General features: G+C 39.2%; 1 protein-coding gene across 3 annotated transcripts in view; it reads right to left on the bottom strand.

Moving 5' to 3' along the window:
- LAMA3 (laminin subunit alpha 3) overlaps window positions 1-19,648 on the bottom strand; it is a 116,198-nt gene that overhangs the window by 41,357 nt on the left and 55,193 nt on the right. For all 3 annotated transcript variants that reach the window (XM_065053332.1, XM_065053333.1, XM_065053334.1), the window contains exons 28-40: window positions 18,159-18,267; window positions 15,858-15,955; window positions 13,664-13,829; window positions 12,980-13,106; window positions 12,753-12,892; window positions 12,247-12,362; window positions 11,510-11,721; window positions 10,017-10,221; window positions 7,326-7,470; window positions 6,409-6,549; window positions 4,847-5,011; window positions 1,864-1,965; window positions 702-785 (exon numbers count right to left, since the gene is read on the bottom strand). In XM_065053332.1, the coding sequence (XP_064909404.1) occupies window positions 702-785; window positions 1,864-1,965; window positions 4,847-5,011; window positions 6,409-6,549; window positions 7,326-7,470; window positions 10,017-10,221; window positions 11,510-11,721; window positions 12,247-12,362; window positions 12,753-12,892; window positions 12,980-13,106; window positions 13,664-13,829; window positions 15,858-15,955; window positions 18,159-18,267 (1,810 nt within the window). The remainder of the gene's footprint in view (window positions 1-701; window positions 786-1,863; window positions 1,966-4,846; window positions 5,012-6,408; window positions 6,550-7,325; window positions 7,471-10,016; window positions 10,222-11,509; window positions 11,722-12,246; window positions 12,363-12,752; window positions 12,893-12,979; window positions 13,107-13,663; window positions 13,830-15,857; window positions 15,956-18,158; window positions 18,268-19,648) is intronic.

Here is a 19,648-nt window from a genome sequence, read left to right as displayed (position 1 = left end):
ATCAAAAAGTGAAGAAGCATATAGGTTCTTCTTCAGTCATCCAAATTTCTTTGAGGTATCACCCACCAAACCACAAAACAGTGGAGGAAAATGCTTTTACTTTTAAGAGTAAGTGAAGTCCTACAAACCTAACCTTTGAGGTCTGCCTTCACATGCTTTCTTGCTACTAATAGACACAGCATTACTGAAAATGAAATCTGGCATGAAGAAACATCTTAATTTTTGCCTACACATGAGACGGAAATAACCTGGTTTGAACTTCTGAGCACAGATTTAAGGTAGGAATGATCCCTGCTCACTTCAGCTACCTAAATGCTGGACACCCATTCAAGACTAGGTACCTAGACACCAAGAAAAACAGATAACAGTTCATTCCATCCCTATTAAGTACATGTCTGGGGCTGCAATGAATCATCTTCCATTGATGACTGATTCCAGTATTACTCCACTGGCCCTGGAGGGAGTGCTACGGGCTAGATTGGACAAGATGCCTGACTTAAAGGTGCTAAAATTAAGTGCCATGAACAAGAACCCAGGTTCAATGTGGCACTAAAGAGAGAAAAGTTTTTATTTAAGATCTGCAGCATTAAATTTTATATTCATTAACATTATCACGTATTTGGCATTTCTGCACATAGTACCTGCATGATTTATGTGTCACTGGGAAGAAAAGCGAAGGTAATTCTAATTTTGTTTCTTACCTCAACCAGCTGCACACGGCCATAATATTGACGGTCAGGCAGTGGGTTGTTGGGATCCATGTAAACAACTTTCATTTGCTGGCCCTGTGTGAGAATGAGGATATAACACTGATGTTTCACTGCTCTTTACAGTAAAGTGTTCAGATGCAATAAAATTTGGTAAAGCACATTAATGCTGTTATTTGGGGGATGAAAACTTAAGTAATACTAGGAAAACTGTATATCATTTCATCAGTGAAGTTGTATAGCAAACACTGTGTTTGAGTCAGCAGAGTTTTCACTGCTTTTGCCTAGTAATAACCTTGCTTTCCAATAAAACACCAAGAGAATTAAATTACTGCTTACCGGTTTTCAGAGGAACTAGTTATTACTTTTGAGTAAAAACACTTCTGTATTTTCAGTCTCCTTTGCTGCCACACTGTCTCAGAAAAGGAGCTGCTTCCTGATATCATCTTTAGAGCTTACCTTGGAAATTTGTGGCTGGCAAGAGGAGGGGAATAAGACTAATAAGGGACTGAGGAACAGGGACTCTGACTTGACATCCTGGTGCACTTTGGATACTACTGTAGTACTTTATGGGACAGGTTTCCCAGTGAGAATCCTAGAATATTGAGTTAGTATTTCTGATGGTCTGAAGAAACAAAGTCACTCCCTCAGGAATTTCAACAAACAGTAAAAGATTTCAATTTTGGCATTAAAGTGGTTAAATTAAAAAAACTGTTAACCTAAAACAAATTTTTACTTCAGCCTTTTGAAGTCTTCTAATTATACTTCATTTTATGCTGAAGAAAATTCTCACAAAAAGCAAGATTAATTACATATGGAATCCAACACACTTTGCAGAGCCGAGGCCATACTTGTTGACAACTGTACAAGGCATTAATTATTTTTTTTCCACAGGTGCATTCTACAGAAAAAAAAAAAAATCTGTTTTATCTTTTCATTTGCTCTCAAGTTAGTTATGCTTAATAACATGCTACTTTGGCAAGAGAGATAGGTGTGTTGATGGCTTTGAATAAAATGTAGTAAAAGCACATTAATAGAAATGCAGCAAGTAATAAAAGTTAAGCACACTATAGGAGCAAAATCTGCCACAGTTGTCATTTAACAGAAAAAAATTCTGGTATTGTTATTGCTTAAAATAAAAAGTTTCAAAACTTACTGTTAGTTGTATATCAGGTCTCTTATCCAGAAGAACCATGCCCTCACTAGGTAAGCCAAAAGATTTCACCTGGTAACTTAGGAAGCCACCATATGAAGAAAGCTATAACAAAATACACAAAACCAGAGGTATTTTACTGTGCTATTGCTTGATATTAATATAACTTTGTATTCAAGTTTACCCCATTTTCCAGTACTGTAGATAATATATTTACTCCTTGTTCTTTAGTCCAAAAATAAAAATATGTGTTCCTTGGAAGAAAATTCTTTAAATTTTGTTTACTTAGTGTATCTGGCATCACTTTTTGAGCAGTACCTGTCCTCTGGAAGGTTACCTGCATTGGTTTTTTTTTTTTCACACCTGGGATTGCACCATGTGTGGTCATGGAGAAATCACGTGTTCACATGAACATTGGTCTTCCCCAGACTCTACAGAACAGATTTGGCTCATCAAGGAGCTGATATCAGACTGACAGTGAAAGTGGTAATGCACCCCATGAACAGCCATGGATAAAAAGCAAAAGTCAGACTAAGCTGGGTTTTACAGACGAGCATTTTTCAACCTTACTACAAGCATGAATCTAATCAGGAAGTTTTTGCTCCACCTCATGGAGGACAGGACTTCTACTGATATCAGCACTATTGTAAACAGAACATTGCTGTAGGTTCAGCTGAAACTACACTTCTTTTGGCTCCACCACAGGTGGCCTCAAACCCAACCAAATACATATGCTGCTGCCCAAAACAAAGACCTAGGTGAGTATGCCTGAATCATCTGACCAACAGCTTCCAGGGCTTGTGTCTGAGTGACTCAGTTCAAAGCATTTTGAGAGGAAAAGAAGCTCCAGGCACTGCCCAGACAGCGTTTGCTCCAAGAAGAGCCTAGGAGGAAAGTTTGTGGGTACTAAGTGAAATCAGGTGTTTTGCCAAATAGATACTATTTTGTTTTGCGCCTTTTGCTCTTATGGCTTATGCTTGGTTTTGATGTGGGAGGAAGAACAGCTTTGTCAGGTTTTGGTGCTCTGCAGGTAAGCACCAGCCTTCACTCTACCCCTTCCCATATACTTTGATGGATTACAAACATAACACAGACATCTTGGTACTAAATTTGTTCCTTGGATCACAGGACCATAATTAATGATATTATCTTTAGCCAACTGTGTTTTCAAAAGCATTATTTGGAACATTGGCCATATTTTGCCAACATAAACAAAACAACCTCATATAAATATGTTTTTTCAAAAATATAAGAGAATTCAAGTTAGAGCTAATTTCCTGTTTAACACACATTTTAGGACTGCACCATATGACCGGCTGTTATGTTACTGCTTGCTTAATTATTTTTTTATAATGGAAAAATATTGATGTTGTAAACTACCCTCTGTATTCTATACGCACAGTGTTTATTTTCTAACCTTAAGAGTGGTCTATTAAATAGAATGTTAAAATACACAAGAGCAGAAAATGAGGATAATGTGATCTGAATTTCTCAATGACTGTTAGTTTCTGCACTGCTGTAGGTTTTATATTTTATTCCCTTTTAACTTTGCAAAGAAAAAATAGAGAGAGGACAGGAAATATACTCTGCTAAACCTAGTTAAAAGGTTTAAGATAAAACAGTATTTATATTCCTCATCATACTGAAAATGTCTGGGGTGATCTTGTTCGCATTTTCCAAAACCAGATATCACTGAAAGTAGACCAAAAGCTGACATTTTCAGAATGCATTAATGTCAAAGACTGGTAAATTTATGAGCTTGTAAAGCTAGAATCAAGGTAGTATTTTGGGGGGTACTTTCACTACTACAGTACAGCCAGCGTCAAAATATACACTTACACACAGTGTACGGTACAAGCGGGGCCAAAAATAGAACTATTTTATTTACTGTGTTGTCATGGTAAATAAAAGCAAGTCATGGCATGCCTAGTTAGATACTGTGACATTCAACACAGAACTCTCAGCACTGTTCTTAATAGCTGTGCTTAAAAAGGGTAATCGCCTGCCTCATATGTTGTGGGAACAACAAAAGTCCTTTTTGGCTTAACATTGTAGCAAATAAAGTGTGCTTTATCAAGAAATTTATTTGAAAAATGAGTTGCAGACATTGAAAGTAGAACCTCTATAACACTGACAAAAAGCACCCTCACTAAACGTGCTGTTTAACTGAAATTTACCTCTGAGCATAGGAGAACAGGGCAAAAAATACTGCTCTAGTCCTTAAAATGGAGACTACGAAGAACTTCAAAAATTGTGCCATTTTTAATGCCCTAGTGTCTATTAATTTTTTTTTTTCACTTGTGTTACGGTAGGATTGCATCTGAAAAGCCTGTGTGTCCTACAACTGGTCAGCAGCTATCAACACACGCAGAAGACCTGGGGCTCTGGGCCTGAAAGCCACCACTAGCAAAGTCCCCCTGGTCCCTGTGATCCTCAGGCTGAAGCACTGATAGATGTTAGTGGTCGGCAAGGGACTGCTCTCATGCATGAGTAGAAAGAGCAGCAAGCACTTCAAAGAATACAAAGGTTAGAAAACCAGGTGTTGCTCTTCCCAAGCAACATATTGAAAACAAAAGTTTGGGTTTTTTTTGCATGCCACTGAGCATGTAATCACCTTTTATTCTTTTGGAAATGTGCCGAAGAGGCACTCTAGGGAGTCTTAGGGATATTTGGGCATATTGGCAAGATCTATGTGTTCTGGGTTTCAGAAAAGTGGCTGAAGGTATCAGCTCCCTGAACCATAGCTCCTGACCATGGCACCCACTAAGATGATTAATTCTGTATTATTGGTTTATAATTTTAATACTGTATTCAGAAGTCAAATGTTGTGATTCCTAGCATGACAAGTAAGAGAGAGAAGAATGTCATGAGGGAAGAAGGAGAAAAGGAGAAAAGTATCTAAGAAAACCAACAAGACTCTTTATCAAATATGCTGGCAAAAAAATTAATACATGTTATTAAAACAGATGACTTGGGTGTCTTTTACCTTCTCTCCCAGGTAAGATGGTGGTGCCTTCCAGTACAAACTGTGCACTGAAGCAGGCAATTCTTGAACATCAGCCACTACACTATTACTGACCGGATTGAAAGTGACTGGAATGTCAATATTTTCATCCACTGCCTCCAAGCGCCAGTTCCTCATGTCCACAAACTGATGAAAATACATAAAGGAATTAAAAGCTTGTCTCACCCTTTATTAAACTTTATCAGCATCAAGTAATGAAGAAAAATTATTTAGCCTCTACAATTCCCTTAGCATGAAATTCAATGACTTCAGAGCCAGCCTCAAGTCTCTGCACAGTGGATATTACAAGGACCTCAAAAGAGAGTGTAAGTGGGATGGATGTGCCAAAGTTACTTGGGATGCAGGCATTTGGCTTGTCACCTGCAACCTCAACTCCATCTTCAGTCACATGAAGTCATAATCCTTCCGAAGATGAGTAACAATTGTGTACACAAACCCAAGGATATAATCTGAAGGTGTTTTTCTAAGTCCATTCCAAAATCAAACCGAGGACATAACCTGAAAGTCAGAGTGAGGACCTGTTGTGGTAGGTTAACTGCAAGGGAGGGGACGTGGCAAGTTATTTTGGAGAGGCAGGCAATGTAGCCTAACATTCTGGCTCTTTAATGCACATTTTGTGTTCATGGGTGTTGTTTCATGAAAGACCATACATCCTGTTATTTATCATTATGCTGGGAGTAAGAAAGCATAATGTGTATGTTCCAGAACAGTTCTGTGGTGGGTTGACCTTGGCTGGCCAGAGCAATAAAACAAAAAGATAGAAATGTTTCCAAAAACAGTCTTTGTGAGGACAATTAATCACTAGAGGAAATTTTCATAAAGCAAATGGAAGTTTGCTACTGACTTCAAAAGGGCCAGTTTTTCATCCTTTGCTTGGTAAACAGTGAAGTGGCACAATCTGGATTGCATCTAGTCTACATCCAAGCCTAAACTAAACTTCTCATCCATTATTCCAGGGCTCTGCTTCTCTCTTTTCTTTCTCTTGTATTTTTTCAGGCAGTTGTTGCTTTTTTTTTTTTTTTTTCCCAGTCTTCAGCCATCTTACCATTCATTTACGCTACTAAAAATCTGTCTTCCTTTTTTGATGTGTCTTTTTAGTAGGGAGGGAAGAGATACAATTTTTACAATCTCTGTAGAATCTGTCACACATCTCTTAGGTTTCAAAATGATCTGTGATATAGACATGTAAAATGACATGTGCTTATCAAAGCATGTTGAAGGACACCATTGACTTTAATGACGAACAAGTGTCTGAAGACACAGCAATAGATGGCCAGCTCCACTTCAGTCCAGCTAGTTATTTGTAAACAAACACACGAAAAGGGCCATTTCTGCTGAAAGGCGCTTTCCCACTACAACTGCATTTTAACAAGGCTGCACTACATCTGCGCTATTGCTTGCAGAATATTCTTCCTCCCCAGAAACTTGTAAAATATATTTTCAATTTTGGAAGAAATATGACATGTCCTTAACGGAATAAATGCAGGTTCATGAGAGCAAAGAAAAAAACCTATTGAATACACCTTGGTTCTACGAAGATTTGTGCTGCGACAGTCGCTGGTTGCCCCAAAACAAAAGCAAGAAGTGCATCCCTTGGGATTAGAAGGGTCCAGATAAAAGGATCCTGGTCGGCAAATATCACATTCGGCACCTTCAACGTTCTCCTGTTAAAGCATAATTGAAAGAAATCTCAGAGTTTGCCTTTTGGTTTTGGTGAGGCCCCCAAAACTTCCTGCACATAAAACAAATCTTCTGAAAGAATAATTATTTAAAGGTATGGAAACATGAATTAAAATGTGTGATTGTCTGGATACACTATATTCCACGTGCAAATGAAACTGGCTTCTTGGAGACTTAGTTATGAGCTGTCTATCCAGTTTATAAAGTGAATCACTGAGTAATAAATATTAGTCAGAGACAGCTGGTAACTTCCCTGCGAAAACCCTCCTGCTGGCTTTTCCAACCCTACAATATAAAAGGTCACTTGTGAAAGTTCACATTTATCACATTTAATTATGCAGAACAGAACAAAAACAGATTTCCTGGATATAATGGTGTGGTGAAATGTCAACTGACATAATATGGCTAAAAAAAGCATGGGACCTGGTTAACATCCAAGAGTCAAGATACAGATGCATAAAGTGGATGTGTGCAGGGTACAGACTGCTTCAGTGAATCAATGGACATCCACTCTGCAGCACTGCAACACCCTGCAAAGCCTAAGTGTGCCTGTAAAATTGTCAGATATTGAACTCATTAAAAATGGTATTTAACTGATACCATGATAATCTGTGCACATACTGCAAGGTGTGATGATTTTGTATTTAATTCTTACTGAAAACTACATTATAAACTCACTTTATTTACCCCATTACATACAAAATAGTCACTGATGTGTAAACGATGCTTGTGAATGCAGAAGTAATTTGATTTATCTGACCTTGCAGAGACAAATTCCTGTCTGGGGATTGCAAACATCTGGTTCTGTTCCATCTCTGTTGCAGTTACATGGCACACAGTTTGGGAAACCATAAGTACCAGGAGAGCACTGATCACACCGCCGTCCTTTTATTCCTGGTTTGCATCTTTATCAACAAAAACACACAGAGGAGGGAGTTAGGAGGGGAGGCAGGAATGCAGCAAGGAAGGGAAGATGAAAGCAAAAGGCAGGTGGATCTTTGAAGTGCTTGCATGGCTATGACACAACTTCATCACTTTTTTAGCAGCAGGTTAGTATTGTTCTCCAATTCCAATGGTGAGACTTTTTATATGGTTGTGGAACTGATTAGGAATGGATTTGATTTCAGAGGTTATAAATGCTCACAATGGAATTAGACTTCTACAGCTATTCAGCGCTTGCAGGGCAGAACTACTCTCTCTGTACACCAAGGTGTGAAATATGGGTGTTGTACACAGGGAAGCGGAGCTGGAAGATGATTTATAGCTGGAGGATGTGACTGGGCATTTCTCGAGGAGTTCACCTGCTAACATAGAGGTGGAGAATCCCTGGCATATGAATAATTATGGGGACTTCAACCTACCACAAGGCTTTGGTTAGTTTATAACTGTTCACAAAGGATAAAAATCCACTTTGCTCGCAGTGGAGGCTGGATGTCTCAGGTTTACTTAGAGGGAGTACAGAAGATACCAAAAAACAACACCAAACTATGAACAAGGCTTGAGGTAAGAGACAATGTTGTTCAGTAGCAGCAGCTACTTCATCCTACCTTTACAACAAACTTGCACAGTCTGGTAAAACTAGTGAAAATGTAGGTCTGATGATCCCTCTTCTTCCTGTCTGTGCTGGCAAACTGTCTGTACCAGCCCAAAGGAGGTTTCAAGAGAGTAAGAATCCATTGAAAAATAATGTCTGCCACCACCACCATCCACGTCTTTACATTGCAGTTGTGGTGAGATAGTTTTAAAAAGTCCAGCAAGTCAGTGGAATGTCCTTTGGCTCTCAGCACCAAATTTAGATGTGCACTAAAACTACGAATTTAATTGAAAGAAACAAAGTATGCGGACAAGGTAGACTGCACCTCATGGCATTATATGAAAGCAATTACTCAATTCACCAAACAACAGGCAAAGCTTTTCAGATTCTCTCTGAATGCATTACCACCACATACAGATAAGTGGAGCTGGATGGGGACTTTTAACTTCATGTTAGAATTTAACATGATGGAAAGTAGAAGTTCACAGATGGAAAAGTATTAATCAGAATGTAGTAGTTAGCTATACACTTCAGCAATCAGCCCAAAAGGTAAATGTCAAATTTTGCTTCAGATCTTTTTGCCATAAACTGTCATTTCTTTGGTATTTCTAATTAGGCTGCACATGAAAAATATCACCATTATAATCAGGCAATACAGCTTTTCACTGAAATGGTAAAATGTGACTATTTCTGTAAAAAAATATCCTCAATTTTACTCGAGTTGAAATGTGCTAAGGCCTTTCTTTGAAGTATTAAATTTTATTTGACTGAAGTAAATTTCTGCATAGTATTCTTTTCACTTTTATTTTGAACAGTACAGGAAAGATGAAAGCAGAGACTAATCAGACTGAGAGTGCATTAGGAGATACAGAATATGCTACACTTTCTAAATAGGAAGAGAGATTCCTGTTTTGCCCTAGGGGTAAGAAAATTATTGATTTTGTACCAAAAGGACAGACTTAGGAAAAAATTTAAATTCAGGAAATGATAAGAGCATTCTATGAAAATTAGTGTCCTCTATCATATTACAGGATTTACAGGATTGATGGCAGAGCAGGAAGGATGATATTTCTCTTTGTTAGAACCCTACAAAAACATAGCCAAATCAATCAAACTAAACTAACCAAGGCCTTACACAACCTATTGGCAAGTACAAGTATTTGTGCTTGCTATTTAAGGACTTGATTTTTCCCAAGGAAATAATAGAAATGTTCAACTATACTAATAATGACAGCATCTGAATATGGGAACATTCCATATTGTAGCTGTATGCTATACTTATTTTAGAGGATGTAAATACGAGACTAAAACTAAACAAAAAAAAAATTCATTTCAGCATGCTAACCTACAGAAGAATAAGGATATATCATATAGGAGGCATAATTATAAGGGGAGTTACCACCTGCAGCTCCAACAGAACCATATTTTCCATACACACAGCACCCATCATTAAAATATTTCAAAATTCATTGAAAACATTCAGGCATTATGGTACTTAAAAACATCATTGGACTTAAAACTAGGCAGAGTGTGGAAGGTCAAATGCGAAGTTTTAAGAATTGGGGAGATAAGGTACACCATTACAAATGACGCACATGTCCTGAAGTCAGCAGCTCTGATGTGAGGTCTGCTGCTGGACACAGATTTGGTGACTTACCAGAACTGACATGGCACGTCACTGGCGAACAGAATGCAGGCCCAGGAATCTCAAATCCCACTATTGTTTACCTGCACAAACCAAGTTTTCACTAAACATTGCAGGTATCCCTGAAACAGCTGAGCTCTCACTATCACCAAGCACTGCTTAAATCCCTATTCATCATTATTGGAGTTTCCCTCATCCCCTCCAAATAACTGAAAAGAACGGTGAAGCAAAACACTCATACATTGTTTATAATGCACATAACCCAAACTTACTTGCACTGCCCATTGTTTTTTTCACATTCTCGGCTTGCCACATTAACGACTCCTCTTTTTGAACAGTTGCAGCTCTCGCAGCCAGCAAGAGGGTGATAGCCGAAGTAATGTTTCTCACACACTTCACATTTTGGTTTCACAGTTTGTGGAGGGCAAATGCATTTACCAGTCACGTCGTCACAAAGACGCTGCCCACAGTTGCATACTAGGTCAAAGAAAAAGTTGTACAATCAATCACATCTCAACCAACAATCACAGAAACATAGAATCGTAAAATAGTTTGTGTTGGAAGGGACCTTTAAAGCTCATCTAGTCCAACCCCCTGCAATGAGCAGAGACATCTTCAACTAGATCAGGTTGTTAAGAGCCCCTGTCCAGCCTGGCCTTGAATGTCTCCAGGGATGGGGCATCTACCACCTCTCTGGGCAACCTGGGCCAGGATTTTACCACCCTCATTGTAAAGAATTTTTTCCTCATGCCTGGCCTGAATCTCCCCTCCCTTACTTTAAAAACATCACCTTTGTCCTGTCATAGCAGGTCTCACTGAAAAGTCTGTCCCCATCTTTCTTATAGGCTCCTTTTAGTAATGAAAGGCCGCAATAAGGTCTTCCCGGAGCCTTCTCTTCTCCAGGCTGAACAACCCCAACTCTCACAGCCTTTTCCCAGAGCAGAGGTGTTCCAGCCCCCAGATCATTTTTGCGGCCTCCTCTGGACTTGCATTTGAAGCAAACACATACAACCTTTATGTATAAAGCACATGATTCTTTTCTCTCACTAGTTTTAAGCTCAGGGTCACAGAAACCAACATGTGACTCTAATGGTGGTTTCAAAGAGTAGCTTTAGACCCCAGCTCTTTTCCACAGATTGGTTGCTTAACTTCACCACAAGCATTATTATCATTTCCCAAAACTGCCAAGGATTCAACGACAAATACTTTTGGTGTGAAGAGCACAACTTTTACAAATTAACAGTAATAAACCTAGAGTATAATATCTAGGAAAGCTGCTGAAGACTCTTGGTGTAATCTATAAATCTGGTGATGTTTTTTAGAATAACATCAGAAAAAGAGGAATTAAGGATGCTACGTCTCTGATTATCTACAGAAAATCTTGAAGGTATAAACTCGGATACAACAGTAATAACTTAGAGAGGATTTAGCGGTCAGTGCAGAAAAATCCATTTGACTGAAAGAGTGGCAATATGAATTTTAACCAGTAAAACTGTAAGTAACCAGTAAAACTGTACCTGCTACACCTGATTGGACAACATATGTGAAGGTGCAGTTCATCATGAACTAGATGTGCTTAAAGGGAGTGGGGTTACTTCTGCATTAAACTGAAAGCTATGCTACGTGACATATAAGGTGGCTCAACTAGCCTCTCATATGATCAGTCCCTATGGAGAAAAGTGAGGCTGCAGTACCTATGCAGTGAAATTGCAGAATTAAATAAAAGGTTGGGTCAGGCGCTGAATGAGTCTGAGTATGTACTTACACTTGCAGAATGGGAATCCATAGTAGCCAGTTTGGCATCGGCTGCACTGACGACCGATGACATTAGGCCTGCAAATACACTGTCCTCCCAGGGGGCTGCAGGTAGGGCTCGTAGCACCCACACTGTGGCAATTACATGGCAGAGCTCCGTTGTTGTAGAAAGCCACCAGTGACCTCGCAGAGTCCTTACAGAAGGCAGATGATCCTTCTGGGCTATTTAAATTGAAATACAAACCATATAAGTACTGGCACTTGGGAATTGTTCTGAGCGTGCTTTGCAGTGGTTCAGTAAATTAGGGCCCTGGATTTGTTCTTTGACATAAGGATAGCATCACTATACATGCAAGGATATACTTTAACTAAATTAGTGGTGAATGGCTTTGAACATGCAGGTAGGAGATTTTTTTTTTCAAAGAAAGTGCATGTATTAGTCATATCAGTTCAGGCATGCCAAGCAAAATACTACATACCAAAGATGGAAATACCAAAGGCAGAAAGATGACATAGATTTTCTTCTTTTGTACTGTGAGCAATAAAGCTCTACCTTTACATTTCATTTACAATAGAAAGTCATGGAAAAATGACTCATGGAAATTTAATGGGCCAGCGTAAGCCATGAAAAGGATTTTAATGTAGCACAATGATGCGGATTTTATATATATGTCTTAAATACAGAGTGAAAATAATATTATTTCCCAGCTTGCTGTCAAATGCTGTTTTTTAGAAAGCGATGCTTACTCAATATAAAAACTGTTTCCTCCACATTGGTTGATAAAATCAAATGACTTGTCCACTGTCTTTTTGTCAAGAATTTTGTAACTGTAGGTGTCTGCTGGAACAACTAAGACATTTTCCTTAAAACAACAAAAAAGCTAAATTGTACATTTCAGAGAAAAGCAAAAGACACAGGCTAAGGCATTTATATATTTAAAAGTTGCTTATTTATGCATTTTGGATTTTCTCAAAACCCATGACATTTTAAATGAAAAAAAAAAAAAAAAAAAAGGAAAATATACTAATCTTGCCCCCAGAGCTGTGATGCTACAAGCAATGTACAATAAAAATGGTGTATGATATCTTAAAAATTTAAAATAAAACAGAAGCAGTGCATAAAATTCTAAAAATTTGGAACACAACATTAAAAACCAAATTCTTTCTTTTTGGTTTTCATCTTTGCATCTACCTCTAAATGAATGGTGAAACTGAGAATAATATTCCCAAGTACATTTATGTACTAAACATACCAGAACCAGCGTTCGTCCATCTGGTATCATCACTGTAACAGAGACCTCAGGTTCAGAAATGTCAAGCTCAATTCGGTTTTCTGCAATCACCTGATCCCGACAGCCAGAGGTGTGCGGGCAGAATGAAGCATTGAAGGAACCTAGAAGAAAAAACGTGGTGCCAAAAAATGTTCCATGTACAAAAATGCTGAGAAAGGAAATGAGTTAGATCAAATTCAAATGCTTACCTGACCACAGACGTCCCCCACTCACATGCACTTGCACGGGGAATACTGGGTGTGTTGGCTGATAAAAATGTACCACAAATACGTATCTGCCTAAGCGGGGCACTCTGCCACACAAGGTAATCTGGTTCTGCAGAAACAAGAGCAGCTCTGATGATAACATATATGTTTCACCTACCTGCAATGAAGCTAGCAATATCTCCAAAGAATCATCGAATCATAGAATAGTTTGGGTTGGAAGGGACCTTCAAAGGGCACCTAGTCCAACCCCTGCAATGAGCAGGGACATCTTCAACTAGATCAGGTTGCTCAGAACCCCGTCCAGCCTGGCCTGGAATGTCTCCAGAGATGGGGCATCTACCGCCTCTCTGGGCAGCCTGTTCTAGTATTATTGTAAAATATGGCAAAATATGTAGAATATGTCATTACCACTGCATGCTCCTATCTGTGTGCATGCCAAGCACATCTAATGCTCTTTTGTAGTCCGTGAGACTACTCTGGAGTTCAGAAACAAGCTGGCAATTTTGTTTCTCTTTTTGTATATTTTCTTGGTGGCTTACTCAGTCTGCAACATTTTGATTGTACCACATCATTCAGTTTCAATACTCTTGAAGTAATTCTTCTATTGAACTTCACTAAGAACATGCTTTATAACTTAGGAAACAATATTTTCAAAATACAAGATACCTGTAATGGTGTCAAGGTGACTCCATTAACTGAGTCAGGAGATGAAGTGACACTTGGTGGATCGTACAGTATATTTCTCTGTACTTCAGGAATTTTCCCATCATTGAATGGATCCAAAACCAAAGCTGCTGGGGGAGTTTCGTACACTGAGGGAATGCACGTTGCACTAAAACCAGAATTATGTAATTACTCTTGGGGCCAGGAGAAATTTTTAAGCATTGTAAAAGGAAGAGCTCACAAAAGTCAATATATTAAACTGCAGTACGTTTAATAATGCAATAGTAACCCCTGTTACTCTTTGGATTCTATGTAAATATCAGGAAGTAAGTGAAAACAAGAGGTATAGATTTAACTCACAAATGGGAAAATGTACATTAACTGATTTTACTCTCCTGAACAATGTCAATGGAAAGAGTTTGCTAGGGAAGAGAAGCCTAAAAGAACCAAGAGCATATTGAATTCTCAGTTCTACAAATATTTATGTAGGTGTATCCTTTAAACATGCAAGTTTTCCCACTGAGGTCAACTGGACTACTTAAGTACTTAGAAGTTAAGTATACACTCAAATATTTGTAGAAATGGAGCCAAAATAAACAACAGTGCTCCTTGAAAGCATCCTTATTCATTCACTGCTGTGTTTAACTATTCCTTCCTTGGTATATTTAGTTCTGAAGGACTTGATGGAGAGAAGTATTTTCCAAGAATGCAGGAAAAAATGGTTTTGGGGATTTCCTGCTAGTATTTGTTCACTTCTCGTAAGTATACAACAGACAATGATTATTCTTCGCTCAAGACAGGCCCAAAACTGCAATGGCAAGTGTATTTCAGGGCCAGGACTGAGACAGATTTGCCAGGCCTTCGTGGGAAATCACATGCAGTATCCACTTACAACAATAAAAAAACAAAAACACAAAACCAAAGTAAAAAGTACAAATTTTTGCATTAGCTTTATTTTAAATCTTGTTTTTCACCCAGCCTCTTTCCCCCATTTTATTCAGAATGTAAACATGCAGGAATGCAAAATACCTTTTGTGCGAGGACAAGTATCTTCAGTTTTAAAAAGCTACTCTCAGTTGTTGCACTCTGAGCAGGATGATTAAAGCTGCAATTCAATGCTATGCATGCTTGGAAGCCAAGTATAGTCACATGCTTTTATCCAATTTACTATCCAGATTTTTCTGCTCACTATTTCAATTCAACCATTACATTAGAAGCTACAGTCTGGAAAACTATTAAAACTAGTCACCAACACTTTCTGCCTCTGAAGTCCTGCAAATGACATTTACTTCTACTTTGAGGCCCTTCCCATTGCCAGATAAGTAGGAAGAAAGCCTTAGGAGTAGCATCACGAGGGACATCCTGGGGAGTGCAGCAGGAATTGAAATGTGGGACTCCCTGGTTTGAAAACTGCAGCGATAGTTCCTCTCTGGCCCAAAGAATAAAATATGAGGAGAAAAGAGCTTCAATAGGACATAACGAGTGATTTGCAGAACCCCAAACTGACCACATGGGAAGTGAAAGTTCAGGTTCGGATCTTCACAGCAAGAGAAGAGCTATCAACCTGGGTCAACCAAGTGGCATACAAGTGCTCTAATTATTGGTCCCATACAAGTATAACGGAGGAGCAGGATCATGTGGCATTGCTGTGTGGGGTGAATGCTGAGGGCAGACCTACCATACAGGCCCCATGATGAGATGGACGAGGGAATGGCTTGTTTGTGAAGTGAAGGTTTACATCTTGAGTAATTTGCTGCTGCCAAGTTAAGCTGGTAGATCTGTGCAGGAAAGGGCAGTCCCATGCCCTACCTAACAGCAAATTAAAGCCATTTTGGAACAGCTGAAGCAGTAACGTGCTGAATGAAACTCCAGATGGAGCAGTAAGGATTTCAGGCCACAGAACTCGTAATGTTGCTCCAGCTTGGACACCTGTCACACCAGAGAGCATGTGAGAGATGTGTGTTTTCTAATGCATTAGCACTCTGTGGTTCAGACAGGCCTGGAATACGCTAGTATTAACAAAATCCTGGCTATCTAGGTTAACACTAACACTTTAGCTTTTTTTACAAATACCACTTTGCAAAAGCAGTCTACAAATCACCTGTAAACCACTGAGTAAAGCTTCATTCAAAAGAATAAAAATGCCATTTAGTCTGCCTTTCAAGGTCTTTTTCAGGAATAAAAACAAGCAAGTTACCTTCCATCATGGGTACTCTTGTAAGCAGCTATGCACTGTACTTTAGGATCCACATATTCTGAAGAAAATTCTTTGGTTGAAATAATACAAACCTTGTGCTGAAAAATAGCACAAGGCACAATTAACAATTAATATCATAAATAACAGAAGGGGGAGATAAGGGGGAAGGATGAAGCCTAATTTTAAGATAGGGAAACCTGAGCCCAAAGCATTGTTCTGTCATGGACATCCCACAAGATTTTTGCATCCTGTTCACTGCCTGCACCTCAATACCTCAGTGGTGAATAACATTTTTCTGTCCTTCTCAGAAGGCTGGCTGTTGGGAAGTTAAATAAATTAAAACGTAAGTAAACGTGTGGCAATTGGAATGACAGAAGACCAGCGTTGGGTGGTTAGAAGCTAGACAAGGAGCGAACAAAGGGAAAAAGACTTTATCTGTGGTGTTAGACCCTAAGTGAATTCCTAGACCTTCTGAAAAGCAGGCACAAACACTTGCACAAAGTCTGTAGGAGTGAGTTTCAGCGACAGCAGGATTTCTCCCAATAGATTCAGAACTCATTTTAAAAGCCGCCAATGAAACCTTTTTGTTGTTGTTTTGTTTTGTTTTAAGTAGAACCAGACATGAGCACGTGAAGCTGTGGTAGTTCTGCAGTAGCCATGGTGGTAAGGACATAAGGGAAAGCTTGTGGGTAGACACAACAGTTTGCACTAATAAAAAAATCACTTGCACTTACAAAACACAGAAGTGCAGATTAGAATACTTGTGCATGGACTGCTTGAAAAGGAGACAGAAGTACCGGATAGGCAGTAAGATGACTAGCGCTATGTATTAACATAATTTAAAATTGCGCAGGGAGAATTCTTTAATGCACAAAGTGCTTCAGTTTAGAAGCAGGCCCTAAGGGACCTCAGCTTGTGTTTTAGCAGTAGCAAGCAGGGACTAGAAACCCTTCACAAGCTAGAAGGCAGAGTGCTAAATGTCCCTTTCCTGGACAGCAAATGTTGTGCCTGTCCAGCATGTAATGACCCCCAGGGCTCCAGCCCATGGCAGCAGAGTAAGGGTAGACTCTGAAGCTCTGAACTGCACTTTATGAGCAGCTAAAGTTAGTGCGAAACACGATCTGGGTTTAGGCAACTCCTATGCATCAGTATGAGGTGAAGACTATCAATTTGCCAGAGCCCTTCTTGAAAGCCGACCTCGGGAACACCATCTCCTCTTTATTTAGACCTGATTTCTGAATCCCAGCATTGGTGGTGGTTCCCCTTTGCCTCTCTGATCTAAATGACAGGGGGTCACACGAGGGTCTTTAACTCCAAAACTGCTGCCATTGACTCCATAGTTAGTGCTCATAGACCAGGAGCTCTTCTTTTTTTCCCCCTTTCTTCCTATCATTTGCTAAGTGCAGTCTTTGCATTTAACACAGGGAAATATTTCCTGTATTTCAGGAGAATATTGAAATTTCTCTTGCAACAAGTGAATGAAAACTAGAATTTAGAAATAAAGAGAATCTTAGCACAAGAGACTCTACATGTGGAGATAGAGACCAATAATATCCAGGTCTTTTCAATATGGGTCTTGTTTGCACAGCAATTGCTGCAGGGAGCTAACAGACAATTTAAATGGCATTTGTTTGCACCCAACACTCCCTCAAGAAATGATGAAAACATGTATCAGTTGTTAAACCTAACAGTTCCATGAAACTACTATGTGTTTATAGCTGGGTTTCAACTTCAGATTTTAAGCAACTGTGTAATTCACCTTTTCTTTCTAAAACAGAAAACAGAAATGAAAGACAATTCAGTGTCCAAAACAATGTATTCGTGGTGTGGCCAAAAGAGGGCAGTGAAGGCTTTTCACTCGAGGCATTTAAAAGATAGGACTAATGAATGCATTTATTACCTGAAATGAATGCATCTATTACCTGAGATTTTTTTAAGAGACCGAGAAAACTCCAATGTGGGTTTTGAGGATTTACAAAAAGTGAAAGGTAGATTAAAAAAATATGATGAAATATAAAAGCTACTAGAACATTTTTCATTTAAAATTCACATGTATGTGGGAGAGAGGAACTGAAATAAAGCATGAGAGAGTTGGGAAAACTCGTGTCAGAAAGGCAAATTTCTGTTTATCTTTGATCAAGTTTGACTCGGTATTCTCTGAGTATATATAAAGAAACATCTTCAAGCATCTAATACACTTCCTTTCACATACTACTATTAAGCATGTGAACATAGGGAGAAAAGTATCTCTCTTTACTCAGGGAACAAGTTTAGAAAAGGAAAAGGAAAACAAAAACTCACCAGAAGAAAATTAATTGATGATGCTTTAAGATGTATCTTTGTATCTGCTAGCAGGTCATAGGCTGCAATTCGGTTTCTATCATCAACTACAACACTGCGACAAAGGAAACTGAGAAAGAAAGCAGGGTTAAAAATGAGCCTGCTGGCATTGCTGTGTTGGTTATCCTATCACGTAGCTCAGCTGCCCAGCTTTTGGTCAGCCTCATCCCTGATGCCTGGCTGTTCCGCTGGATCACAGGTAACCTTTGGCCACTGCTGAACATACTGTATCCTCACTAGGAAGACAAAGGATGGACCACGTACAAAATACTGCTTGTCCTTTGTGGGTTGACCTACCCCGAAACCAAACCTCCAGACTTCATCTCAAATCACCATTTAAGCTACTACTTTAAGTAGAATGTGGACAGATGCACATACATGCTATCTGCAGAGGTTTCCAAGCTGTGTAACATGGTGTGCAACTAATATTCTGTGCTTGATCCGTGTTCCTCAAGGTGCCAGTGTGTACCAGCTGCTGCTTTCCAGTTCTGCCACACACCATTGATGGAGTGGGTCAGCAGCTCTCTCCCACACAATGGCAGCTGGGCATGTCTCAATTTTAGGAAGCTATGTGTACACTGAGGTGCTCCTCAATACAAGTGAAAAAATGTAGGCCTGCCTCTTAGCTACTGCTTCCGAAGGGCTGCACATCTTCCATAAAGACAAATACGTACTAAGAGGAAGAGTCCTGCTAAAGGCTTCAAAATGCGTTGTTCAAGGAGCATGATCCCTGCAGCTTGGCAAAAGTAGAATCAGTTCACTTTTGCTAAAGAGAAGTCATATAAGGCTTAAATTTCTTTTCTTTCTTCTGCACTTCTGCTCGTGTAGGCCAGCCAGCATGGCCTGGGTGAGAAGGTGTAACCACCATACGACTGCTTATTTCTCCACTAGGAACCAGGGAATATGAAAGTTTCACTCTTGGTTAGAGCACAGTTCAGAAATAAGGTCAGCTCAGGGCTAAGGACATTTATGACCGGAGAAATGTAGGCCCCTTACTCGTGATTCTCTGGAAGCTTGCAATGTTTTATTCTCTTACAGTGCTTTATTGGGAGTTACAACGCTCATAGAGGTGTAAGATGGCCGGGCACTATATATTCCTAATACTACATGTTACTCTCATCTGCATGCACCTCACTATGTCCTTTCTTGATTTATTTTCTAACAAAAGAGGCTTGTAGCTTCCTGCTTAGGAAAGATGACACAGCAATCTACTTGCAATGTGACGATTAGCTTCATGCAGAATGGTTGCAGAATTTACTGCATTGCTACATTAAAATAGCAAGGGCTTTCTTTGTCTTTTCATGACCAAGTTCTTAGTGCATCATATGAACAAACAAGAATGTTCAAAATCAGCCCATATATTGTGTTTAGAAAAAATAAGCAATAAAATGGAAGCTTTACAGCAAGTGGTTTGGGGCTCGAAGTATTACGTAATAGGATAAAAAAAGAGC

The sequence above is a fragment of the Columba livia genome, chromosome 2 (genome assembly GCF_036013475.1).
Source record: "Columba livia isolate bColLiv1 breed racing homer chromosome 2, bColLiv1.pat.W.v2, whole genome shotgun sequence".
Classification (NCBI taxonomy): domain Eukaryota; kingdom Metazoa; phylum Chordata; class Aves; order Columbiformes; family Columbidae; genus Columba; species Columba livia.
The sequence above is the reverse complement of the archived record's forward strand: the minus strand, read 5'-3'. Positions and strand labels throughout refer to the sequence as shown.